This window comes from Myodes glareolus, chromosome 26, assembly GCF_982192425.1.
Source record: "Myodes glareolus chromosome 26, mMyoGla1.1, whole genome shotgun sequence".
Lineage (NCBI taxonomy): Eukaryota > Metazoa > Chordata > Mammalia > Rodentia > Cricetidae > Myodes > Myodes glareolus.
The window spans coordinates 41,038,928-41,066,705 of NC_142051.1; the positions used below are offsets into that span (position 1 = coordinate 41,038,928).

At 39.3% G+C, this 27,778-nt stretch overlaps 2 protein-coding genes across 2 annotated transcripts in view; one reads left to right on the plus strand and one right to left on the minus strand.

The window, feature by feature from the left end:
• Parpbp (PARP1 binding protein) overlaps positions 1-24,319 on the plus strand; it is a 53,038-nt gene extending 28,719 nt beyond the window's left edge. Inside the window, exons 7-11 of the mRNA XM_048418691.3 lie at positions 7,080-7,260; positions 10,067-10,245; positions 11,535-11,616; positions 16,889-17,021; positions 17,412-24,319. Of these exons, the coding sequence (XP_048274648.3) occupies positions 7,080-7,260; positions 10,067-10,245; positions 11,535-11,616; positions 16,889-17,021; positions 17,412-17,740 (904 nt within the window). The 3' untranslated portion in view covers positions 17,741-24,319. The remainder of the gene's footprint in view (positions 1-7,079; positions 7,261-10,066; positions 10,246-11,534; positions 11,617-16,888; positions 17,022-17,411) is intronic.
• On the minus strand, positions 17,904-19,162 carry Pmch (pro-melanin concentrating hormone). Its single transcript, XM_048418300.3, has 3 exons — positions 18,914-19,162; positions 18,382-18,580; positions 17,904-18,134 (listed from the first exon to the last, which is right to left on the minus strand). The coding sequence occupies exons 1-3, from the start codon at positions 19,160-19,162 to the stop codon at positions 18,085-18,087; spliced, it is 498 nt and encodes a 165-aa protein (XP_048274257.3). The 3' UTR covers positions 17,904-18,084.
• Positions 24,320-27,778: the final 3,459 nt, after the last annotated feature.

Here is a 27,778-nt window from a genome sequence, read left to right on the forward strand (position 1 = left end):
CGTGCTTTAATCCCTGAAAGCCAAAACTGTGCCCTGTGATGGACGGGCTGTCGACACTGAGCTACAGAGCGCAGTTTTACCCTTTCTGTTCGGTCCTGCTGGCCCTGGCCCTGGGTCCTCCCTGACTTGACTGCTCAGAATGAGAGGGAGCTAGGGTAGAAACGTGTCCAGTTTTCTGCGTCCTTGGTTGGAAACAGCCCTGCTGTGGGTCTTCGGTTTCCAAGGATCCTACCAGGCTCCCGCACTCTCTCTTCACAGTGGCTTGCTTTTATCTTTCTGCTGTTGCTGCTGTTGTTCCGGTAGTTAGTGCTTGTCTGTCTGCTCAGTCTTTCCTTTGATGGAATTTCTCTGCCATTACCAGTATTTTTCTTTTCTGTATGGATTAAAAAAACTGCTTTGCTCTTCTTTGACTTCAGTAAAGTTCGGGAAGAAAGCTAAGGTACATGCATACATTCAGTTCAATGAATCTGTTAAAATTTTGGTGGACTAAATGGTTGGGGAAATTGACTAAATGGTTAGAAATGGAATTGTTTTATAGGCACCCAATATGAGAGAATATATTTCTTCAACTTAGCAGCCATTTATTTGAAGTAGTCACTTTGGTCACAACAAATACTCTATCTTCTGAGGAAGGCAGTGAGGAAGTCAGTATCTAAATACTATCTTCAAGTGGGAATTTAAATAGTCTACTTTAGCAGTCTGGTCTTCTTCTTTTTAAGCAGTAAGTGTATGTTAATTTTGTAATTCAAAATAGTAAAACTATTAAAAGCTAAAAACTTACCCTGTTTATGAGATGGGAGAGAGACAGTGGGTGGACCTAGGTTTGCCTGGTCTGTGGGAGCTTGTGATAAGGGCGTCAGGAAAGCATGCCTGGAAATGTGTTACAGTTGAGCTTACTCTAAAGGGTAAACTTGCAGTGAGCTAGATGTGGAGGTGTGGGTAACCTACCAGACTTCTGCTTTATTGGTCCTTTTGACTTTAATTTTATACTTTTTCCTGACTTGGACTTTTCGCCATAGTCTATAAAGACAGTAAGAAAAAACCCAGCAGACTATGTTTTCTGTTCAGTTCTCCATCATCCTTTTGTTCAGATTCATGAGAAATTAGTATTCTTTTTGTCTCCTTCTGTCCTTGCAATTGTGACATGTGCAATTGTGCGTGTCTTCCTGGCAGTTAATTTTATAAGAGCTGACTGTCTTCACTAATGCGCTGGCCATAGCTATCGACGCAGAGCTGAGGAGAATTTGCTTGTTTACTCTCCAGCGGCTCCTACTACCCCCTCTGCTCCTCTGTCAGTGCTCCTCTGTCAGTGCTCCTCTGTCAGTGCTCCTCTGTGGTCGGGCATCTATTACCCTCTGGAATGTTTCCACTCCTCATATTTGACCACTTCTTAGAACTTCTCCTCTTAACTTCTGTGATGTCATCTCTCATCTTCTACCTCTTTAACTTCATATGTGGAAATTGTTAAGAGTCTCTTCCTTGGGGAAACCCAACCAGTGCCAAGTGAGTTCCCAGGACTTCAAATTTAATGTATGCCAAAAATTAATATTCATCTTCCTCTGAAAAACTGCATGCCACCTGAGTGGATTCACCTTTCCCTCCAGTGACCCGAGTCTTATGTATGGTTAGTCCTTTTCCCTGTCACTGCCTTAGCTTACTTTTTTTTTTTAAACATTTTCACATCTTCTCTTGTCTTTGTTTCTGTAACTACTACCTTATTTCTAGTTTTCGCTGTCCCTTTCTTTTTCACCTGAATTATTCTTTCTGTTTCTTGAGCCTGCATTGCTCTATCCTGTTGGTTTCTTGATGCCGGTGTGGTCTTCCCGAAATAGCTTTTGATAGTATCATGATTAAAGACCTTCCACGGTTCCATACTGGGTACAGGATGAAGCCCCAGGAGTCTTGGCTGATGCGCACAGTTGTGTGATTTACCTTCCACCTTTCACTCCTGTTTCTTCATCCTCTTTGTTTTTTTACCTCACAACTTAAGAGATAAAGATATGTCTTCTTGCACCTGAGGATAAGTTTGTGCTGATCTAATAAAGGAGGCATTATAATACACGCTGGCTCTCAGGAATATAATGGAAATAGTTGGTAGGAAAGAACGGGGAAAATGGAAAAACCCAAATTGTCACTCAGTATCCTTGGCCAGGTCTTCATGAGGCCTTCTTAGCCAAACTGGCTGCATTTCTGCACTTTGCCTGCAGGTGCCACCATAAAATGCATGCCATGCTTTTACCTGGAAAATGTCTCCGAAGCTTCAGCTTTTGCAAATTAGATTCTATTGTTATAAGAATTTCACATTGCTGTACTTTAAGCTTACTACACAGCTTTTTAATGCATACCTGTGTTATATATGGACTAAATATATGGCTACAGAATATTAATTTGACTGGAAATTACTTGTCTCCTGTATTGTTCATTATTTTTTGTTTGAAAAGGCTTCAGAAGTATATTGATACTATTTATGTGTCTTAAGTCATAATTTTAAGAATGTTAAAGCAAATAGTTTTCAAATTCTTGAATATATAATGGAAAGCCTTATATTTTGTTTATCAAAATGAAAAGTAATCAATTGCATGAAAGTATTTGTTCATATTGTTGTTTAGTATTTTCTTCCATCCATTTAATTTTTAGTTTTGCTTTTCATTACCAGCTTCATTGTATTTTCTGCCCAGGGCCTCGAGTGTGATGGCGTTGGGAGCTACAGTTCAATTCTTTCCTCTAAATTCTCTTTTTAATGTTTATCTAAGTTAGCAAAAACTGTATCTTTTGGGAATAACTCATTCTTCCTTCCTCGTTTCCATTCAAGCTCCCTCTGTACTTTTAGTATCATTCTCTGCTGTGGGACAATGGTCTGTACCCTGTCACTTGTATTTTAAATAAACACTGATTGGTCAGTAGCCAGGCAGGAAGTATAGGTGGGGTGACCAGGCAGGAAGTAGAGATGGGGCAATGAGAATTCTCCTCCCCCCAAATGGTTTTCTTTATCTTAAAAACCAGTGCATAACATGGGTGGTCTGGATTCTGGTTCTAAGAGCAGCAGCTTGAATTAAGTTGCAGTATTGTCAGCTAAGCTAGGAAGTCTAATGGTTGGCTCTGGTAGGGAGTGTATGAACTCACCATAGTAGCAGTGTTCAGAATGTTTGCTGGTGGCCAGAATTAACCTTGGCAAGTAGTTAAAGCATATAAATATTTTCCTAGATACAATCTGGCAATGATTTATACCATCTTGAGAATTCAGCAATTTTCTCTTCGAATTAATGAGGGAAAAACCAAATGATAACCTTTTCTTAGTATTATTTAAAATTTTTATTCTTATAATTTGCAACTAAGAAATTTTTTCATATTTTATTATTCTTTGAATCTCTATTAAAAATGCTTTTGATAGTTTATTTGTAGTTTCAATAAGCCTATGTAATTGACCTAGCTACTTCAATAAAAGAATAAATTTAAAAGCCACTTGAAAGATCATTATTAATAAAAAGAATTTTTATCAGGCTGGTAACCTAACTGAACATTTCCTTAGTTGGCAGATGCATTGCTCATATCGGCTATAAACCATGACTTCATATTCACCCTGAATAAAAGATAGAATGGCTTAAACACATATTTTATGTATTATAAACAATTTTTTTTTGCAAATTAATGAAACTACCAGAGCAGCAGAAAGTACCAGTGTTCTAATTATGGACTGATTTGGGCTATATTTCACCCAATTTGTCTGTTCTTTTAATAGAAATATGTTTAAAGTAGCAGCTGAAAAGAAAGTTCTTATATAAGTGAAGGTGTTCCTAGAATCAGCCTAGACTCTAGTTAGGGACGTACGGCAGACAGATTCCCTGGAATGACCCTTTCATTGACAAAATTAATAATAACAGATAACATTTTTAAGTATTTCTTAATACTTTGAATGAATGGGTAAATGTGATTAAAAAAAAAAAAAGAATACAGACCAAGGATCAGGTGAAGAAGAAGAGCCAGAGAGACAAGTCAAAGTGGAACAAGCCAAATGGAGTTCTCAGTAAACTGGACTCTGTTCTGTGGGGGGGAGGATGAGTATAAGTGTGTGGTTGGGGACATGTGTGTGGAATCCAGTGATCAACCCCCTAGGAGCTGTGTGCATTGTATTTTGAGGCCAGCTGTGCTGGCACCTGTGGTAGCTGCCTGTGTGCCCCAGGGATCTGCCTGTCTCCACCTTTCCAGACCTGTGGTTACCGGTACACTCCACTGCTTCAGGCTTTTGATGTGTAAGCTGGGGATCCAATTCAGGAACTCATGCTTGTGTGTCAAGCATTTTACCCAATGAGCACTCTCTCCAGTCCAGAAATTCTCTTTGTAAAGCCACTAACACCCAAAGGACAGCTCAAACTGAGGTCTAATAGAAAGACATAATCACCTTCCAGGGATGATCCCCCAGCGTAAAGATGAGCAAGGACTGTGTACCCTGATGCAAGGGTTCCTATAGAAACCTAGTTGACTTGCAGGGCAGTGATGGTGCACACCTTTAGTTCCAGAACTGGGAGGCAGAGGCAGGTGGATCTCTTGTGTGTTCGAAGCCAGCTTGGTCTACAAAGTTCCAGGACAGTTAGGGCTGTCACACAGAGAAACCCTGTCTCAAAAAACAAACAAATAAACAAACAAGAAAACACCATAACAAACCAAAAACCATAGTTAACTATAAAATGTTATTCAAATTAAGATTCAGATGAGAGTTCTTGCTGTCATTTCTCTTCAGTACAGTATTTGATGGCCAATTCAAGTCAGAAGGTAGGCAAAATAATTAAAAGAAATAAAACTATGTGGTTGTGGTATGATTATATTGGTGTAAAATTTAAAGACTCTAAAAGCAGTAGTTTAAACATTAAAATAAGCAGTAGAGTTTGTAGTGCTCTGTATATAACGAATAGATTCAAAACAATTTTATTTCTATATTGCTACTCTATAGGAAAAATTTTAGAAAAACATTTAGAAGACTAATAAAAGTCACGCCAGCTCCCTCCCTCCTGAGGTTTATATCAAATGTGGAAGTCCCTGTGCTCCGTCTGTGGCTCTCTGCTCTCTCAGGCTTTACCCCCAGCAGGCCATACCCAGAAACATCCGCCTTCAGGAAAAGGAAAGGCCACCCGTCTATCCTGCTTACCACCACACCAGCTCCCGTTAGTTCTTTTCAGAGGGGAAGACGGGATGTTTGAAGATTTTTCTCCAGTCTTACCAAGCTCAGTGATCTGTCTACTCAAAGTATAGACCATGATAATATAAATGCAACCCCCTAAGTACTTTTGTATTGCAAATAGCGATATGAGTAATAATGAAGCACGTTTCCTACTATTAGAAGCTTCATAGGACCCATTTGGGACTGTGATTAGAGGCATGCACAATATACAGCATTTAACAGTCTATCATAGACTTTCTTACGAAACTAGGATGTGCCAAACTTGGTAACAGAATTTTTATCTTTATATCATACACACTTCAAGGGGTTACTCCTGTGAGACCTAAAGTCCTCAACAAAGTGCCAGAGCCGAAGGTTCCCACCCCTGCAAGAAAAGCACAGCATAGGCCTATGGTTCCGTGTGTGCAGCGTGCTTCCTTATTAAGGACCAGCCAACTCTGGTGAAAGTGCTGAAGGCACGGGCACAGTTAGAAACCAAATAAATGTGAAGTTTTTAGGAGGTGATAAATATAAAGGCCTATTCTGCAGTAGGAAATACCCAGAGTGCTTTGCTCTTGGAGTCTTCAGCTAGAACAGGGCATATTTGTTCATCAACATTGGTTCTCTCCTCTGTGTGTTCCTGGAGACTGATATTGAAGAGTGGTAAGTGTAATTCCCCTCTCAGAGCTGATTTGTGCCTGAGATGCTTCCCACCTTGCTCTGCATTCAAAGTCCCCTGTGGTACAAATGCAGCTCTATTGTACCCTTCTCGGAGAAAGTATTTCAGTACACAATTAAAAGCAGGATCAGGAGCTAGGGCCAGACGGGATATGATTCCTACGATAGGAAATGTGGGAGAGACAGCACTAGGGAGTTACGGCTGGACTTTCCGTCCTCTGACTGCCCCCTGACTTTCCTTTTCTATTTGCACCGAATATTTACCCGATCAATCACATTTTCACATACTTGTTAGAATACCTGACTAAGATTTGTAACCTGGTGATAAGGTATTGAGGACAGAAACTTAAGTTCATAGTTTTCCTTTATGCTACTACAGAAGAGAAGTGTAGTAGCATCCCCAAGGTAAAGGGAGGCAGACTTGCCATGACTCCACGGTAAACCAGATACGTCTTCCTGGGCACACCCTTTCCCGGGATACCTCATGACTTCAACAGAGAGGCCTCATGCACCATTGGGCAACACTGACTTCTTCAGAGCAGACCACCCTGCTGTGCTTCTCACACTGGGCCTGTGCCAATCCCAGGGAGCAGCAGCTGCAACCCAGGTTCAGGCTCGTAAGGAAACATTGACGTCAGGTTTTGAAAAAAACAATTTGTCTATTGGCCCTAAGTCTAGTTTTGGTTTGCTCTGATCATTGCTAACTTAATTTTCTCTTCTGTATATACTACTGCTTCTTGCATGGTAGGGTTAGTATTTCTTTCAGATCTGGCTTCTTTCCTCTTCCCATCCTGGGACACCATGTGATCTAGGACAAGGTATTTCATCTCTTGAAAATGAGTTCAATGGCAGCTTATTGAGTTGGTTTTAAGATTAAGGTAACATTCTAGACATTCATTGAGAGGTGACTGTTTTTCTTGTCTTAGTAGTGTATAAAAGTATATAGTTTACATATATCAGATAAATAGAAGTTCATCTGATCTGCATCAATTTCATACATAACTAAAATATTTTTTCCTTAGCTTTCAAATCAGGGAAGATGTAACTTGTGACATGCTGGGTTTATGAAAGACTTTATTTTGTTGCTCATGGTTTTTATCTTTCTCTGAAGTGCTTTGCTATTTGATCTGTAAGGTCAGAGTTATATTCTTTGAAAGGTGCTAACACTGAAAAATAATTTTTCAAGCTTATAAGCTTACTGTCATTTACAAAACTATCAGAAGCACACTCTTATTTCTATTCTCAGCCTGGCAGGGGGCCGGATATTATCGGTGCTAAAGATGCAGCTGATCAAAGGCCACAACAGTGGAGATCCTTTTTACAAGGCTGTAGAGGAAGTTGTTCGGGATTTGGATCTGAGGATTAAGAATATTATCAGTTCTCAAGAAGGCGTAGCCGTCAGCACCACCGGCGTCAGTCCTGCAGCGGTAACGGATTTATTCTTCATTGTCCTTCTGTATAAAGCATAATCTCGTCTATTCTTTGTGGAAATTGTTTGCTGCTGCTACTCAAGTCAGAAGAATGCCTTTTCCATGTTTTAAGATGATGCCATCAAATCTGATTTTCTCAATAGGATTATGTTCAACTTAGGTAAATCATAACATCTTTGGGGCCAAGGTGTTTGTTGAAATAAGGTGTTGGATAATCCCCAGTATATCTTTCAGCACTGGGTACTTAAGGTGCTTAGGGCTACTTTTCAATAATAATTTTTGTAATATCATTATTTTTCTATTTACTTTGATGTAAATGTAGTCTGATTTTGACTGCAATGCTCACATCTCTGCAGGACAGCAGCGGTCCTATTAGAACAGGTTTGTTCTTCAGAAGTTTAGTTTTCATAAATAGAGCTATATAATTATTATTATTAACTACATTTTCAGTTGATTACAATTCAACCTTCCATATACTTGGGAATCTTTTAATTATACAATGTATCCTTCTTCCTTGGCTTTCTTGCATAGTCAGTTTTAATAGATCATTACTCCAGAAACGAACTGCTATGGTTTTAAATGCAGAATGGAGTTTTAGATTATTATGGTGGGTCTATCTTTTTCTTTTTTCTCTTTCTTTTGTTTTTATTTGAGATGAAGCCTTTCTGTGTCATCCAGGTTAGTTTGGAAGTCACTATGTAGCCCAGACTGGTCTCAAACTCCTATCATAGCATTCTGAATGCTGGAATTACAGTGTGAATCATGGTGCCTGTCTATATTGTGGTATTGATTTGGTTAACAAAAGGCCCTTTTCATTAGGTGTCACTGTGGCAGGCCGTGCATGAAGAAATTCTTTGCTTTTGCTATTTATTCATTCTTTCATCCACGGGCCTTGGTGATCATTTTTATCTATACCACAGAAATGCATGTTCTTAGATTTACTTCAAAGGCATCATGGGGAAGATTCTGGGATGCTACCCCAATTATTTCATGTGCATGCCAACATTTTGAGTAACTAGCTTGGCACAAAACACAAGGGAGTTATCACTGCAAGTGTAAGCCAGGAACCACTGCCATCTGAGATCTATCAGAGTGCCAGTTTCTCATCTGTAGGCAGACAAAATCCTGACGCAAACCACCTGTTCTTAGTCTTATGTTTTCCACTAAATCACGAATTTTGAAAACATCATCAAATAACACTCAGCGAAGGTACTATTAGCCATGTGGCCCTCTCTGATACCGAAGTAAACCATGTGGTAAGTGCTAGGTCACGGTGAGCTCTTGGTTTTAGTTTGAATACAGCTGCGTGTTACAGTTCGTCTGGTAGCCTCAGCTGACAGAGAGGGAGGGAGGCCAAAGCCGTGTTGGTCAGTGCTGAGGTGACTGGCACAAGTGCCACCGAAGGCCCTGAAAGAGCAGCTCTGATGTTCAGGCACAGGGTCCCTCACCCCAGTGGACAAGGCTCTGCCATTGCTCTTTGGCAAGTGAGTGCATCTTGGGTGTAGGGAAGCTGAGTATTTCTCAGAGTCCCGTACTACATATAGTAGGGTATTTTAGCCCAACAAGAATCCCCAGGAGTTTATGCTCATACGTCTCTGTATGTGACACGGCCCCATGCGTTGCCACCACCTTCTTTATTCTCTAATTACTCCTTTCCCGGCTCTCCCTTTTTAATCTGCTTCAGCACTGTTTAGTTCAGACCGTTTCATTTCAAAACTAACTTATTGTAATCTTTTAATTTGCTGTAGCCGTGTCCATATTTGACAAATTTTACCCTAAAATATATTTTACACATTGCTGTTGTTGATTTTTCCAAAGTCTAAATAAGATTATTTTATTTACTTGCTTAATAAAGCAAATTGCCCTGTGACTTACGTGCATGGACGCATAGTTTCTTCACACTCCCATGAACTATTCTTTCTGACCGAGGTGCCTGGATCTGTCCTAGCCCCTGGTCTCCAGCTCCTTCCTGTCTGTGAGCTGTCCTAGCGCCTGATCTCTGCAGTTCCTTCCTCTCTGTGACTCCTCTTAGCTCCATTCTCTCCACAGTATTCTCACCATGATGAGTTGGGTGTTTCCACCACACTGTGCGTGTGTGTACTAGAAATATCACTGCACTCTGTAACGTAACTTTTTGCTGACTTGTCTTATCAAGAGGCCGTGATTTCTCTGAAGGTAGTGCTTTTCACCTTGGAAGCCTTAGTTTCTTAAAATAATTCTTAGAGCATAGGGTAATCATGAATTTTCATTTGATTAAGCCTTTTGTTTTGCATTTTTGAGACAGGGTCTAATTATAACCCAGGCTGATCTTAAACTCATGTAACTGAAACTAGTCTCACACTCATGCTCTTGGCTCCACCCTTCACCCCCCCTCCTGTGCTGGGGTTATAGGCATGCACCACATCTGGCTCTTGATCAGACCCTAAGCACATGGAGGTTTCCTTTGGATTGCCAGAGCCCTGCCTCTTTTGTACAAGAGGAAAAGCACACAGAGGTTAAGAGATAAAGTCATGGGGTTGAGGCTAACTAGACAGCGATTCGATTTTTCTATCTTATAAGCCTAATGTTATTCACATCAGAAACAAATGTCGTCCTTTGATGATATTCTTTTATGTCTAAAAGTTTGTGAAATTGATTTTAGTGTGGTTTAAAGGAGAAATGTCTAGATAGCTTATATCTATAGCTTATTTTCTGTGATTTCAGCAATAAAGAAAGAAAAATGACATTTGAAATTGAAATTCGTGACTGATTCACCTAGATGAGGTGATTATTGTGTATAATTTAAAATTAATTTTTGTTCCAGCCAAAATCTTTTGCCATAAACCATGACACTGCGTACTGTGGCAGAGACGCTGTGAAAATTTTGCTGGTTCTTTTGGATGAAGACGCGGCCAGTGCTCCCACCAGAAACAGAGCAGAACTTTTATATAACGATGAGAGTGTAGTGCCACACAGCGGACCTTCTTTTGTCACGCTCTTCAGGTGTGTAATGTGGAAGTTGTACATGTGTATGTATGTGTATGTATGCACACATACCTTGTTGATTATCAGGAATTTATACCTATGATAGGAAACTTGGAAGCAGTTGGATAATATGGAAAAAGCCAACAAAAATTAAAGGAAGATTGGACATTTCACTGTAGCACAGTTATATTTATAATATAGCATTTAAGAGTGTGGCAGGTGATTTGGATTCTAAGTGTTTTGCTGTAAAAATATTTGTTTTGGTGTGTGTCGAGAACCTTGTTAAACCGCAACCCTTCAAGCGGTTCCTTTAATAGTGTCCCCACTGTCTACGTGGAGAAATGAGACTTGAGAGAGATGTCATGATATTCCTGAGAGAGCTCAGTTAACAAGTAGCTAAGGTTTCCTCTCCCAGCCTTGCAGTCGTTCTTTGTGGACCACTGTTCTGCATAAGAATAGGATGGACGTGCACACCGTATTCATAGCAGAATCAGCATCTGTTGGCTCCCTGTGCATTACGAAGGAAAGGGTTTGCGAGGTGAATGTTGGTGTTCTAGACAGACCTTGGTACTGCCCTGCTCTTGCTGCAGCAGCTGTAATAAATCCCATAGGCTGCTACGGTTGCTGTTAACCAACAGAAACCTCGTATGAGGTAAGGAGCGGCAGATACGGCGTAGGTGGGTTCTGTTAAGAACTGCCTCATTAGAAGATGACAGTGTTGTTTTCCCTGCATGGCCTCTCTGTAGTGTGCATACATAATGGTCGCCCTGTTGTCCCTTTCCTACCAAGTGTTTGTCCTACGTCGTTGAGTTTACTCCTCTGACTGTAATTGTCTTCTGGAATCTTTATCATAATTATAACTTGCTTATTTCCCCCTTGTAAACGTTTATGGGAGTAAGGAGAACACTAGTTTAAAAGCTACTCTGGTTTATGAGTGTCATAGTTCATTTTAGTTACTACCAAAAGATATCTTAGACTGGGTGATTGATAATTAAATTCATTTCTTACAGTTCCGAAGCCTAAACATCCAAGATCACAGTGTCAGCAGACTGACTGCTGTCTGTAGGCAGAGGCCTGCCTGCTCCTCATGCATTGCTCCTGCTCATGCTTCTTACTGTGGTAGAAAATTTGAAAGGACAACAGGGGCCACACAGGGTCTCAGGCTCTTTTATAAGGACATTAGTCTGAACACCTTCTAAAGGCCTTTCCTCTTAATGTTGCTTCACTGGCAATCAGATATCAATAAAATTTTGAAAGGACAGAAACATTCAAGCTCTATTAATATGTGTCTTTTTTTTCTTATATAGGTCTCCCACACAGGTGGATAATACATCAATTAAACCCCTCAGAGAGCGAATCCGTAAGTCAGTGCAAGCAGAAAAAGTTAAGGTATAATAAAGTTTAATCAAAATGGTAATTATTGTTTTATTTTGGAAGAAATAAATATACAAACCTGGATTGGATATTGTAAATGTGCAATTCACATAACACAATAAGAAGGAAATGCAAAATAAGCCATGGCAATGATGTTGGTATAGAGAAACATCGCTTTTACATAATCTTAACCTATCTGTAGTTTTTTAGTTTACTGGAGCTAAATGAAAGAAAGGCATAAGCAGTCGTAAATGTTACACCGTTGTCTATGGCGTGAGTGAGAGGAAAAGTAAGGAAGCTGTGGCCTCATTTGTACTTCTGATGTCTTCAATGGGATGGGGAAGACTGGATGTGTTTGCCGTCAGTGTCACGGGTACTGAGATACACAACTGCTAAGGGAAGAGCATTCCCTGTGGATGGCATTCTAAGTTACATACTGTGTGTGTGTGTGTGTGTGTGTGTGTGTGTGTGTGTACACTCTGTATTTCTGGATGTGTGTATGTATGTATGCATGTGTGTATATACACATACACGCTGAGCAGGTTGCATATATGTATGCATGTATGTATATATTTGTATGTATATATGTTAACTTGTATGTATTTACTTTCATGACTGACCATTTGGTATTGGATAATTGGTGTGGTTTCCCCCGGGGAAGACTATTTTTCCCACTCTCAACATTCCTGAGTTGCCTATGGTTCTCTGTGTAGAGTCGAGGTCTCTTCAGAGCCCTTCCCTCCCTACCTTGCTTTCCTCACCTGTGTTAGTGTGCCTGTTGGTGTCATCCTTGTGCAGGTCATGTTTGGGCAGTCATGTTGTGAGACTTTAGGAGTGTAGCTTCTAGTATCCTTAAGAGACACAATCTCACAACAAATTCTCTGATTCCCTGGCTCTTCTAACTCTTTGTGCCCTGTCTTCTCCAATTGGTAGCTGTAGATCTTGGAGGTATACTGCAGATGTATCCCTTGGCTGGGCTCCAGCTCTCCACTTGGATTGGCTGTGATTTTCTGTAGTTCTCCCCATCTCTTGCGAAGAGAAGTTTGTTTGGTGAGTGGCGAGGACTGCACCTGTATGTGGGTGTGAGGACTGCACCTGTATGTGGGTGTGAGGACTGCACCTGTATGTGGGTGTGAGGACTGCACCTGTATGTGGGTGTGAGGACTGCACCTGTATGTGGGTGTGAGGACTGCACCTGTATGTGGGTGTGAGGACTGCACCTGTATGTGGGTGTGAGGACTGCACCTGTATGTGGGTGTGAGGACTGCACCTGTATGTGGGTGTGAGGACTGCACCTGTATGTGGGTGTGAGGACTGCACCTGTATGTGGGTGTGAGGACTGCACCTGTATGTGGGTGTGAGGACTGCACCTGTATGTGGGTGTGAGGACTGCACCTGTATGTGGGTGTGAGGACTGCACCTGTATGTGGGTGTGAGGACTGCACTTGTATGTGGGTGTGAGGACTGCACCTGTATGTGGGTGTGAGGACTGCACCTGTATGTGGGTGTGAGGACTGCACTTGTATGTGGGTGTGAGGACTGCACCTGTATGTGGGTGTGAGGACTGCACCTGTATGTGGGTGTGAGGACTGCACCTGTATGTGGGTGTGAGGACTGCACCTGTATGTGGGTGTGAGGACTGCACCTGTATGTGGGTGTGAGGACTGCACTTGTATGTGGGTGTGAGGACATGTATTTGGAATGTTGTCTGGGACTGTGTATTTTTAGAAATTCTCAAGGGTCAGCTAATTGCTATAAAATGAAAACAAATGCATGTGTGTTAGAGAAATGGGAAAGATCATCTAATTTAGTGTCATTTACATAGGTGGAAGAGGATGTTGTCTACATTACAGTGACCATGACGTATCTGAGGTCATTTTGTAAACCATGAAATTAAACTTACACTACTTTGTTATTCAACAGCGAAGTCAGCCTAGTCTAAACATCTCTGGAACTAAAAGACAATAAATCGTTAGTGTTCATAACTATGCTTTATAGTAAGTAGCCTTTGCAGAAGCAAAATGTGAAATGTGTGAATTTAGCGAAACATATAAGCATAATCAGGTAAAGTACTTGTGGAGATAGCAAGAGTTATTACTGATATTTACTCCTGAGTGCTGATGAAATGGTAGCTCAGCTAGGTGTTGCTCTATTTCCTGCTACATTTGCTCTTTTGGCCCAAAGTTGTGGTGAGGTTTATGTTTGGTTTTGTTTTCTTTGTACTGGAAATTCCATGTGGTCTGCACTTGAGATACTGAGAGCATTTTAATAGAAGAGAGCAGTAGAGGGTTTAGATTATTTGTACTTGGTGTCATATGTCCAAATCAATATTACATGGAAAATTAACTCCTTAGATTCATAAATGTAATGAATACTTTTCGGGTAACAAGTTAGGTCTTTAGCTTGCATTGCACACTGTGGTCTACTAGAAAACCCTCTTCTGATTGTTTAATCAATTCATCCCTATAAAGGAAACTGGAAGGTTCTACTAAATCTCCATGGTTTTGATACAGACAGGTCTTTGGAGAGTATTTCTCTGATTTCTTTATCATTACTTCCCAAACTAGTTTAAATAACTTGTTAATTTGCCTTTTTTATTAGAAAATGTTTAAGGGCACATTTGACCTCCTTAAATGTCCGTGTATTTTAAGTCTTATCCTTTCCATCTAGATTTGTCTGCATATCTGCCTCAGCTGTGAGGTCAGAGACAGGTTCTCTTCCCCACTGTGTCTCTAATGCTTTTTACCATCTCAATGGATCCGTGCTGTATATGTATTTATCTACTTAATAATGTAAACTGCTCGATCCAGAAAGCATGGGACCCTTAAAACAAGGAACAGTAGGGTTCATGGAATTTAGATAACGGCAGTGTAAGCCAGCTTCTCTCTGTGACTCTGCTGCCTCCGTAACAGCCCTTGTCCTGTGGAATTGGGAATTCTTTCTTAGATAACCAAGTTCAGCCTGGGAATTTGAAAATGTGAAAGCATATCTAAATTAAATTAAATTAAAAGGTGCATTGAGGTTGATTCTCAGAATCTCCTCTCCCTTGCTTCCTAAAATGAATCGAAAAGTAACTAAAACGACCAAAACTAAGGCTGGGGAGATGCTGACTCAGTGAGTGAAGGGTCTGCGGGGCAAGCACGGAGACCTGAGTTCAGGTTCCCAGCATGGCTGAGTGGGAGTAGGGGGGCAGTGGGATGAAGTGATTGAGGACAACATCCTGACATCAGCCTCTGACTCCTGCAGGTGCCAGGTTGGATGAGGCAGCTTCACACACACACATGCCCGAGCGCGCACAACCCCTCCAAAAGTAATCACTAAGCACAGACAACAAAGAATATTTTAAGAAGTTACAGTCAGAATGGCCCACAACAGAAGCTGAAGGTCTCAAAGGGAAGAAGATTATTTAGCATGACTTAGCAACTTAATTTAGTCCCAAGTTACCAGATCCAGAGATGCAGTACTGATCTAGTCCTAGTTACAGATGCAGAGACGCAATAATGATCTAGTCCTAGTTACAGATGCAGAGACGCAGTACTATCTAGTCCTAGTTACAGATGCAGAGACACAATAATGATCTAGTCCTAGTTACAGATGCAGAGACGCAGTACTATCTAGTCCTAGTTACAGATGCAGAGACACAATAATGATCTAGTCCTAGTTACAGATGCAGAGACACAGTGCTATCTAGTCCTAGGTACAGATGCAGAGACGCAGTACTATCTAGTCCTAGTTACAGATGCAGAGACACAGTGCTATCTAGTCCTAGTTACAGATGCAGAGACGCAATAATGATCTAGTCCTAGTTACAGATGCAGAGACACAATAATGATCTAGTCCTAGTTACAGATGCAGAGACGCAGTACTATCTAGTCCTAGTTACAGATGCAGAGACACAATAATGATCTAGTCCTAGTTACAGATGCAGAGACGCAATAATGATCTAGTCCTAGTTACAGATGCAGAGACGCAGTGCTATCTAGTCCTAGTTATTGCTCGAAATGAAACTGGCTTTTATGAAGCAGCTGGAAAGGTGACCATTCTTGTATCTTTCAAGCTACGGTCAGTGATTTTATTGCTATCATCTTTGCAAACATCTGAGTGAATTAGAACACTAGTCCCTGATTATATAACATAAAATGTAATTACTAAGTATAATATATAATTACATTTTAATCAGTAAACACTCTTAGTAATATCCAGCATAATATAAATATAATTTGAAGTGTTGAAAGGATATGAGGTGGCTTCTAATGGTTTGGAGAATTCTCCGCATCACCATCAATGGTTATGGACTAAGTGTGATTGATGATGTATCAACACTTTATGTATAGACTAGATACAGGAATACTGGAATGGACTCCTGCGCCTGGGATAGCTCAGCAGTCTCATTGCAGAATGCACTTCCAAACTGTGTTTTCCTGTCCTAGTTCATAGATTGACTTTCCTTCTCCCTTCCCCGCCTCGCCCTCCAGTGTCTCCGTACTTATGTAACCCAGGCTGACCTTCAGCTTCCGAGCCTCCTGCGTTAGTCTGTTAGAGTGTTAGGACTACAGCGGGCTATCGCCATACCCTCTCATTATTAACTTTATCTGTCTGATAACTTGTCTTCATTTATGAGAAAGCCGGGCTTTGATTTCTTATCTCTGAGGCTTAATGCAAGTGTATATTGTGGAATTTTCACCATTAAAACTCTTTGTTAAGTCTTTCTAGAATGATACAGTTAAAAACTCTTTCTGGTTTCCCCAAATATTTGATTTAACTAAGAAATAATGTCTTTCCATGTTGTTTGTGCTCCCCTTGCTAAACATTTGCTATTTCCGTTTCTTTTAACGTCTCCATTCCCATTTTTGCTTTAGTCTTTCTCTTTCCACCAAGGTCTTTAGTCGCATGTACTACTTTTCTTTTGGAGTTTTTTTTTTTTAATACAGTATAGACCTCCCATTTTTTATGATTGTGTGTGTGTATTCAGTTATCATAACATTCACTGCAAAGCAGCCCAAAGGAATGTATTATAAGACCTCTAGAATATAAAATTGAATTTTATAACTGTTATAAAAATATAAAACATATGGACAAAGCTAGATATTGCTAACAAGAACTAAGAAACTAACCATAGTAACAAGTGAGTTCCAAAACTGTAAAAAATCTGGATAGACGTTCCCAGTGAGTGTTGTTGTTTGTAAGAACTGCCTTCATAGTATGTTTCAATTACTAGGGAGCATGTCTCTAACTAAATGGAAAATAAGACAAAATATAATTGCATATTTTTTCTTTGTGTTACCAGATGAGGCAGACCTTAATTAGATCACAGTTTGCTTGTACTTATAAAGATGAGTGTGCAGTGAGCAAGAACAGATGGAATGGTGATTTATCATCAAAGCCGTCTCATGCTCTTCACCTGGAAAGTGATGCTTCTGGTAATTAACCTTGTTTGAATAATTAGTCAACCAATTAGTTTTACAAATACTAGGAAATGTAAAGACTTGTTTTTAAGGCCTGTATTTGTGTAAAAAATTGAATCTAAGTACAAATTTATGGATAGGAATAGGATATGATTTAACTAGCTAAGTGGATTTAAAAAATAATTCATAGTATTTACCTGTTGTATTTTTACATAGATATTCATTGTTTGGGGTGAGATGTGGCATAGTAAAAAGACGATATAGTTATTTCTTGACATTTGATTGGGTGGGATTATTATATTATAAATGTCTTTAGATGCTCTAGTCATTTTAATGATTATTTTATATGCCTCATGATTTGTAATACTAAGTATTATACAATTCCTTTCCCCTTGTCATTTTAAGGTACCCTTTCTTCTGTTGGAAGAGAAAGAATTGAAACAAATTCTGAAGGTGTGCATCGAGACAGAAGTAAAGACAACAAAATACCTAGAAAACCTACAGAAAAGAAAATACCCAAAAGGAAGCAGGTGGATCTAGACAGCGACAGTGTCCCCTGTGATAACGGAAATGAACCGCACCAAGATAAACTTGTTAAGTTCCCTAAAGTACCCAGTGACTCACACAGTAAAGCTGGTGGCAAACCAGCCCGCGGAACGAAAGACAATAGGTGTACTGCCAGGGTCAAATTGATTCCTGGCCAGACCAAGTTAACTCAGTTTTTTAGGCTATGATTTTGTCATCTGTGTGCTTTAGATTTATGTATAGAAGACCATTCACCAAAGCCATGAGCTAACTTTTAAATATCATGATGTAAATTCTGATGCTTTATTATTTTGATAGATGGATGAGAGGCACACATGTTAACCACTGTTCAAAAATACCAGTAAGTCAGCATTATGCAGGAATTTCATAAAGTTTAATGCACAAGTCAAAGCATATCATGTAGGTCATTACGTCTTAACTATTTTCAAACAGACATTTAGGATAATACACAAGTCATATCAACACCAAGGGCTTTTCTCTCCCCTTGCAATGAATTGCGTTCTTCTGGAAGGACGGTGTGGACCAGCAGGACTCAGACTTGCCAGCAGGGTCGGTAGACTCTCCCCAGCATACACCTGAGCACTGAGAGGGAACAGATGACAACGCAGTTACCACACAGAATCAAGGAAAGTTATGGACCTGTTTTAATAAATTCTGAATAAATCAAACCACAATTACTGAGTTTTAGGAATTTCCCATTTTGACAGGGTCACCTGCTGTCTGGTAGAACTGAACCCGTGTTCTTACTACACACTGACGTAGTCAGTTAAGCTCAGACTGCTTTTTAGAGAATTAAGATGTAGGAATTGAAGTTTTCAAAGCTACTCACTGTCAAAATCTCGCCTTCCTATGGGAAACTTAGCTGAGTTTTCTTCATCCCCAATTTCTCTCTTTTCTTGTGTTGACTCAGAATTCTGAACTCCATTCTCAGCTGGAAAAGCTACTGATCCTTTCAGAGCGAGATAAGGTTTTATAGCCAGATTCAGTGGCAGACCATGACTTAGGAGATTCTGTTTGGAGCCTGTGTTCTGTAAAGAGAAGGTTGGTTTGTGTTCCAGCTCTCGTCTTCAGCACAGACAAGCTAAAATACAGTTGCCCAGCATGCTTGCTGATCAATTCTAAGGTGCTCTACAATGTTTTTCACTTCTAAAATATCTTAGATACAAGAAGCAAAGCTTTTGGATAAGATGGGGAAGTAAGATGGGTACGTGTGAAATTGTACTAGTTGTCTGGACGCGTACTGTGACTGTAGTGGCAGTATTCCCAATTATAAAATGAAAACACCAAGTTTACTTCTGGGTGATATATAATATAACAGTCATTTTCCTTCCTGTTGTAATAATCAGGCTGCGTGTACTTACCTTGGAATTCTTGTTCTCGTCGTCGCCCAGGAAACCGCTGTCATCGTTTTTATATTGTTCCAGAGAGGGAGCCACAACCGATCTTTCTGCGGTGTCTTCCTTCTGGAAGGCTTTCCCCATCCTAAACGTGTTAAATACCATGTCGTCTTCTAAATTTCTTATGGACTTGGAAGCTGAAAGTAAAATACCTTGAGAAAACAAAGAAACAACCAGCATTAACATGTAGGAAGAGAGACTCATTTTTGCCATCCTTAGTTTGATGCTTGCATAAAGCGTAGCAAGAATGTGGAAAATGAAAAATTTCGCACTCTGACAGTGGCTGAATGATTCCCTACCTTTATATGTTTTCTGCCTGAATAGAAAACACTTGAAGGGCTTATCTTTTCATCCTCTAGAAGTGACTCATCACGGAGGGCCTAGCCTCTTGTAAAGCCGCTAGTGTCTGATCGCTTGGGTTTTAGTGCCCTGTTGTTTATTTTGTGTGTGAGTTTTCTCAGAATCTGATTAAAGCCTTTGATAGAAGGCTTTCTATTGAATAGATTATAGGCTCTTGAAAGTGGGTTGTTATTAAGGAAGGACCACAGGACACCAGGCTCTTTTAATAAGACTGTTTCCTTCTTTGTGGTTTCTGATTAAGTTATTAAAACACAAGTTACTTCATTCACGGATGATAAGGATAAAGTTTTATGCTCTTTTAATCCTTCTTAAATAGAAGTTATCTCCAGAAAAGAGTTTTATTTTGTAAATACTTGATATAATCTTTTGTGATCTAAAGTGCATACGCTTGTCAGTATTAACAAAATAAACAAACCCAAAACCATTTCACTTCGTCCAAAACCCATCTGTGTGGTGTCTCATCTCAGTTCCAAGAGGACAATAAATATTTATTAGTGAATTTAGTAACTAAACGATAAAAAGTCTGTGAAAAATATTGATGGCTCACATAGAGATTAATTTTAGAAGTTTTCTGCTTTTGCTTTGTTTCTTATTTATTGAGACTGGGTCTTGCTTTGTAGCCCTGGCTAGCCTTAAATCTATGGCAGTCCTCCTGCCTCACCCTACCAAAGGCTGAGATTACAGGTAGGTACTGTGCTACCAATGTGAGCTTAGAAATTGTTTCTTTTAATCACATGTTTCAGACTTAATTTGTAAGATTTTAGTACATTCTCATGCAAGTCTTTGTGTGTGCGTGTGTGTGCCTGTAGTCTCTAGGCCACAGTATATCTGTGTTGGGTTTTAGAAACGCTTTCATTTAACAGGGCACAAGAACCTGTTGCCCATGTTTGGCCCTGACAGTACTTGAGTATCGCCTTATGCTTTGGGGCTTTTCTCTTAGCTGTTGTTCTGTGTGTCCTCTCCCCTCCTCCTGAGCTTTGAACTGGGGTTACATGTGCTGGCCACACGCTCTATCACTGAGCGGTATCTCTAACCCTTCTTTTCTTCTAGTTTTCGTTGTTTAGATCGTGTGGCCCTGTTTTCCAGTGGGTCCTTGAACTCACTCTGGAGTCGAGGCAGGCCTTCAGTTGTCAGTCCTTCTTAGCACTCAGAGCTGCAAGAAGGGCTGCCCAACTTTGGCTGTCTTTTGCTAATTGATTATGAGCACCCTGTACACACTATTCTGGACATTATTTGTTAGGTATGCATGTTGGAAATATTTTTGTTGGTTTGGGACTTGTTATTTCAACTTGTTCGTGGTGTGTTTTGGTGACCTCGACTGCTTAATATTAATATGTAAATTCTTCATGTTTAATTATTCTTAATATGTGCTTTCTCAAGAAATTTTTTCTAACTCTGAGATTATTAATGTATTCCCATATATTTTATTTTTAAACTTAAATATTTTCATTGTCACATTTATTATTTATTAATTAATTCTAAATTATTTAGAATGTTGCAAATGGTAGTATATTTAGGCTTTTAAGTTTCCAGTGTCTACACGTTTCCTGGGCCATTATGCATCCTCTTCCTGTTGATCTGCAGTTTATCCGTGCAGTATGCCAGTATGTTCAGGCTTCCTTGAACGTGTAGGTCCTTTTCTGAATTCTTCACTCTGCTGTCACATCGACAGACTTATCAATTTATATTTTAATGTTTGAGTGGGTGAAGCCTCCCAGCCGTTTCCTCTGCTGTTGAGCTTTGTTAAGCGGTTCGTTGGCTATTCTTGGACAATTCTTAGTTCAAAAGCACATGGATTCCTTAGAGACTTTTTATGAAGACACACCAACCCAAACCTCCAGCTAGTGTTGAAAGGGAGGACACAGACATCTGCATAGTAATCATTTTACAGAGAATAGTAACACTTTGCCCTTGAGCACGACCATAGGTCTCTTGTGGACTGTCTAAAGGGTTGGAGATTCCCTTCTGTTTTTGCCTTACTGACTTTTTTTTTTAAATCAGAAATTGCTGGATTTTATTGAATGCTTAATACTCTGTGTATTTTGGAAATGATCGTATATTTTTTTTCTTTAGTCTTTAGTGAGCTAATAGATTTTCTTTAGTATTAAAATTTTCATGTGCTGGAAAACAAATTTTCATTTATATTCAACCTAGAAATATTTCATTTGGTTATTTTAAATTTATTATCATGAATGAGATCTATAAGTTCTCTCTAATACTGAATCTGTCTGAGTTTGACATTAGATTGTAATAATTTCATAAAATGTAAGAAGGGTAAGTCTTTTCCTTTACTGTACACTATTTGGGTGTGGTTTTCCCTTAGTGGGATTTAAAATTGTTTTTATTCTTTTCAGTTAGAAAGAGGTATTCAACCTCTTTGATTTTGTTTTAATATTTTATTGTCTATGGTGTGTACAAAGTATATTTTATCAGATAGACCTAGTTAATGTTCAGTCACTCAGGGCTATTAAAATTATAATAGGTGAGTGTTTTCTGGGTGTTATAAACAAAAATCTCTGTTCTCTTAGCTCTTAGAGAGTGCTTATCTGGTTTTTGCTGCTAGTTTATTTGCTTTTAATCTTAATGCTGTTACTTGTGGTCTGTGTTGTTTTCCAGACCTAAAATCTGCTTTGGAGGTGTGTGCACAATCCTCAGAAGTGCTCATCAATACTAACCTTTTCTTCTGAGCTGCTGTGTTGGAGTATGATATGTATTAATAATTATGTATTTTGTTTTAAGTTTCCACTGGGTAAATTGTTTTGGCTAGATTTCCTCTATGATTCAGGCCAAATCCAAACCATTCTGACAGTTTAAAAAATTAGTTAGTGTTTTCCTTTATTTTGGTTAAACTGTTTTAGCCTCTGAGCAATATGAGGTTTTCTCATAACCATTTAATTACAGAGATAGTTTCCAATTTTTAATGATAACTCTTTTTACATCAGTTACTCTGATGTGCAGTGGAGCATGGCAGATTTCTTTTTTATTGATGCTGAAAATTTAGTTCCCCAAGCAGTAGAAAGCAACTTTGAAGAAGAAAAAACTATTGCCAGATGGAATTGTGTGGTTCAGGAAACCTGGGTAAGTACTAGGTTTATATCAAATGCAACTTCATTTTCTGAAGAACTACTATGAATACTGTCTTTGTTTGTAAATTATTTTATTATTAATCTTTCTTCCAGCTAGCATACTGTTGTTATGTGACTAGAGTAAATTTGCCGAGAATCTTATCAGGTGGACATCGGTTTACTAAGAATGAAGAATTTCTTGCTGATTAAATTTCTTAGCAAGCCCCAAGGTTGTTTCAGAACTTTTATGTGTAGAAAAACAGTGCTTTAGGAAAATTCTTCCTTGTTGAACTTGATTCAGTAAAAATAAGTAAATATAAAAATAATTACTGTGAATCTTCAAATACAGAGAGAAACATTAAACTCCTAAAATTTGTTCATCCCAGAAGAAATCCATACACAGGTCTACTGCGAATGGAGTCTTGAAATGTAACACATCTGTACCAAGAGGACCCACATCTGAGTCAGCCCAGGATGTTTTAGGCTGATGGAGGCTTCTCTTGGGAGCCCTCTATTGGGTCTGCCGAGAATTCGAGCCAAGGCCAGGCCAGTCTTAGAATTCACCAGCACGTTTAGTTTGAAAAGACATTTTTGTTTGTTTGCAGTTGTTTCTGTACAAAACACTCAATTGTTTTCTTTGCTGCAGATGCAATGAATAGCCTGGATATTTCCACGTAGATTCTATCACTGATATTTAGTTGTATCCCTTTATTCTTTCTACCTTTTCTGTATGGGATGTTGCCTTTTGTTAATTGAGTTGTAAGAGTTAATTATGAGTATATTGTTGTGCATGTGTGTGTATGTGACTGTTATCTCTCAGGCTGCCCTTAACCTAGTTGAATTTTTGTAAGCATCAAAGTTTCCTTTTGAGATATTTTGCTTGAGGGAGCCTTTATGGGGCTAGCAAGAAACCTGGCACTAGATAAATTCCCAGGAATCCACAAGGATGACCCCAATTAAGACCCTAAGCAATAAAGGAGAGGGTGTCCAAACTGGCTTTGCCCTATAGTCAAACTGATGAATGTCTTAAATATCATCATAGAACCTTCATCCAGCAAGTGATGAAAACAGACCCATATTGGAGCACTCGACTGAGCTCCCAAAGTCCAGTTGAAGAGTGGGAGGAGTGAGACTATGAGCAAAGAGGTCAAGGCCATGACAGGGATACCCACTGACACAGCTTTTCTGAGCTGATGGGAGCTCACTGACTCCAGCTGGACAGGGAAGGAACAAGCACAGGACCCAAACTAGTCCTTCTGAATGTGGGTGACAGTTGTATGGCTGGGGCAGACTGTGGAGTCACTGGCAGTGGGACCAGGATTTATCCCTACTGCTTGTACTGGCTTTTTGGAACCCATTCTCTTTGGAGAGATACCTTGCTCATCCTAGATACAGTGGGGAGGGCCTTGATCCTTCCCCAAAGCAATGTGCCTTACCCTCTCTGAGGAGTGGATGGGAAGTGGGATGGGGCGGGGTATGTGGAAGGAATGGGAGGAGGAGAGGGAGTAGGAACTGGGATTGGTATGTAAAATGAAAAAAGATATTTGTTTTCTTTTTTAAAATTTTTTTAAAGTTTCCTTTTGATTAGATGCAGTTTATCAAATTAAGAATTGTTATTGCTTTCATCTTTTAAGAAATATTTGCTTATTTTTAACACACGAAGATGTTTTCTTACATTGCTGGAAGCTTTTTTATCTTACATTTAATTATCACCTTTCATATTAATCCTTGCGTTTTTAAACGGCAGGAGCTGGTTCTCTGTCCTTAGCTCTGCACATGGAGGTCCAGCTGCGCCAGCACATCAGCTGACAGCCGTCTTCTTCCACTAACTGCTTCACTTTGATGTGCGTGTCCAAAATTAAACTCCTAGCAGTACAGAGTTGTTCAGGACTTCCTATCTTGTTTGTTTATTGGCTGATGTATTTAATAAAATTTTACTGTTGTATCATCTTATGTATCCTTGACACTTGCTAAGAGAGCAGATTTTGGAAGTTCTGGAATAGCTTTGCCCTGTATTGAAGTTGATTGGGCAGTTTGTTTCATTTTCATGATTGCTAGATATGCTAAGCTTTGTTTTTTAAATCATAGATTGTGCTTTGGAATCACACTGGAATTAAATTTGAAGTCAATAATATTAAAATCATGTGGTTTAGGAAAGTAACCATAAAAAATTAGAGAATAGTTTGGATTGAAGATAAATATGACATAATTTGTGGGACCAGCTGATGTGCTTAAAAGGAAACATGTGCTTTAAAATGTGCATTTTCTAAAATAAAAAGCAAAAAACTAGTTTACACCTTAAGCTTTGATCTTAATGAATACAAAAAAGAATCAGAAATAAGTTTAAAAAAATAAAAATAAATTATTTCAGAAAATGAAGTAGATGAAGGACAAGAAATACGAGAGCAAAGAGATGGCTCCACTGGTAAAGTGCTTGCTGCACCAGCATGAGGACCCGAGTGCAGTCTTGGCACCCACGTAAGAGTTGGGCATGGTGACACACCCTGGCAATCCCCACACTGGGGAAGCTGAGACAGGAAGACCTGTAGGGCTTACTGACCAGCCACTGTAGCCAAATAGATGAGTTCTAGGTTCAGTGAGAGACTTTGTCTCTAAAGTACTAATAGAAACAATGTGGAGAGCAACTGTAAAAATTACTCAACATAGATCTCAGGCCTCCAACACACTCAAGCACATATACATATGTGTTGTGTGTCCATACACCTGTATATACTTAAAAGGCGTGTACACACAAACATATGCACACACACATTTGTATTCGTGACACATGAGTTGACTTTTTGAAACCCATTGCCTTGGTGGGATGGCTTGCTCAGCCTTGTTACAGGGAGAAGGAAGGGGGCTTGGTCCTGTCTCAACCTAATGCACCAGGCTTTGTTGACTCCCCATGGGAGGCCTTACCCTTTAGGAGGAGAGAATGGGGAGTGGTTGGGGATAAGAAGAGGATAGTGGGAAGAGGGGAGGAACTGTGGTTGCTATGTAAAATGAATAAAATATTTTAAGTAAAAAAGATGAATATTTGAAAAAAAGAAAACAGGATGCATTCTTCTGCTGCATACAAGAAACATACCTCAACTTCAAGGATAAAACATTTCCTTAGGATAAAGGATAGAGAAAAGATATTCCAAGCAAATGGACCTAAGAAGCAAGCTGGTGTAGTTACTTTAATGCCTAACAAAATAGACTTCAAATCAAAAGTAATCAAAAGAGACAGGGAAGTATCCTACATACTCATCAAAGGAAAAAATCCACAAAGATGACTTTTCAGTTCTTAACATCTAATCCCCAAACACAAAGCCAGCTAAGTTTGTAAAAGAAGCAGTGCCACAAATTAAATCACACATTGACTCTCACACACTGATGGTGGGGCACTTCTATATAGAAGTGGGCTATTTAACCATGTGTAACACCCGATTCTGTGTTACCCCCTCAGTACAGTTCTTGCGCCACTGTACCGTACGCAAGTCTGGGCAAGGGCCTGGAGATTGAAAGAACACACAAGAGACCTGGGTCATTCAAAAGGAGATCAGCCGAATGCCGTTTATTCAACTTTGGGGAAATCCTTATATACCTAGCTGCTGCACAAGGATTTCTACCCAGGCAAGTGGGAAATTACCTTATCAAAGATGACACAATGCCCTACAGCTAATCACCAGGCCGGGCATAGGGAGCACAGGAGCTAAACAGGAAGTTTTAGCTGGCTGACCAGAAACTCTCCTCAAGATGCACCCCAGGAGCAAAGGTAGACCGGACCCTACAACCATGGTAGGTCATCCAGACAAAAACTAAACAGAAACACTGGAACTAATAGACATTATAATCCAAATGAATCTAACAGATATTTAGACCTCATGGGACTTCCTTCAAAACTGACCACATACTCAGTCACAAAGCAAGCCTCAACAAAAACAAGAAAGTGGAAATAACTCCTTGCATCCTGTGAAACCACCCTGGATTAAATCTGGATATCAACAGCAACAGAAACAACATATACAAATTCATGGAAACTGAACAACTCTACGGAATGAAAAATAAGTCAAACAGAAATAAAATACTTTCTAGTATTAAATGAAAATGAATATACAGCATTCTCAAACTTATGGGACACATTGAACTTATGGGACACATTAAAAGTGGTGCTAATAGAAAGTTCATAGCACTAGTGCCTGCATAAAGAATTTGGATAAATCTCATTCTAGTGACTTAGCAGATCTAAAGCTTTAGAGCAAAAGAAAGCCAGCACACCCAAGATGAGCAGACAGCAAGAAATAAACTCGGCTGAAATAAATAAAATAGAAACAAAGAACAATACAAAGAACCAATGAAACAAAGAATTGTTTTTTTCATAAAACAAGATAGTCAAATCCTTATAAAAACTAAATAAAAGACACAGAATATCCAAACTAACAAAATCAGAAACAAAACGGGGGAAATAAAGACACTGAGGAAATTCAGAGAATCATAAAGACATACCTTTAAAACCTGCACTCTACCAAATTGGAAAATCTAAAAGAAATGGATAATTTTCACTATAGGTATCAATTACTAAAATTAAAGGTCAGATAAACAATTTATATAGACCTATAACCCCTAGTGGAATAGACGTAGTGATTAAAATTCTCCCATTGAGGGAAGGAGAAAAAGACAAGATCTCATGAGTAAATTGGGAGCATGGGAACCATGGGAAAGTCTAGAAGGGGAGGGGAGAGAAAGAAAGGGGAGTGGAGAAAAATATATAGCTCAATAAAAACAATAAAAAAAATTCTCCCATTGAAATAAAATCCAGGACCAGATGGTTTTAGGGCAGAATTCTACCAGTCTTTCAAAGAAGAGTTTACACCATTGTTTCTTGTTATTCCACAAAATAGAAACAAAAGAAACATTGCCCGGTTCATTTTATAAGATCACAATTGCCCTGACACTCAAACCATATAGACCTAACAAAGAACGAGAATTACAAACCAATTTACCTTATGAACAAAAATTCAGAACTGTTCAATAAAATACTTGCAAACTGAATAGAGGAAGACATCAAAAAGATCATCCACAATGATCAAATAGGCTTCATCCCAGAGATGCAGGGATGGTTCAATATATGAAAATCATTAAATGTAATTCATCATATAAACAAACTGAAAGAAAACAACCACAATCATCTCAGATGCAGAAGAAGCCTTTGACAAAATCCAACATGCTTTCTTGATGAGAGTCCTGGCAGATATAAGGGACGTACCTCAACATCATAAAGGGAATTTACAGCAGGTCCATGACCAACATCAGATTCAATGGAGAGAAATTCAAAGCCATTCCATTAAAAGCCAGAAATAGACAATGGGGAAAATAAAAGCATCTTCAACAAATGGTGCTGGTCTAAGTGGATGTC

What these genes read in the sequence shown, in the direction of transcription:
- Pmch (XM_048418300.3), bottom strand. Translation starts at nt 19,162, where the DNA reads ATGGCAAAAATGAGTCTCTCTTCCTACATGTTAATGCTGGTTGTTTCT. An exon ending in ACGAGAACAAGAATTCCAAG is followed by an intron (nt 18,581 to 18,913) that starts GTAAGTACACGC and finishes TTCTCTTTACAG; the next exon opens with AACACAGGCTCCAAACAGAA. An exon ending in AGGAAGGCGAGATTTTGACA is followed by an intron (nt 18,135 to 18,381) that starts GTGAGTAGCTTT and finishes GTTCCCTCTCAG; the next exon opens with TGCTCAGGTGTATGCTGGGG.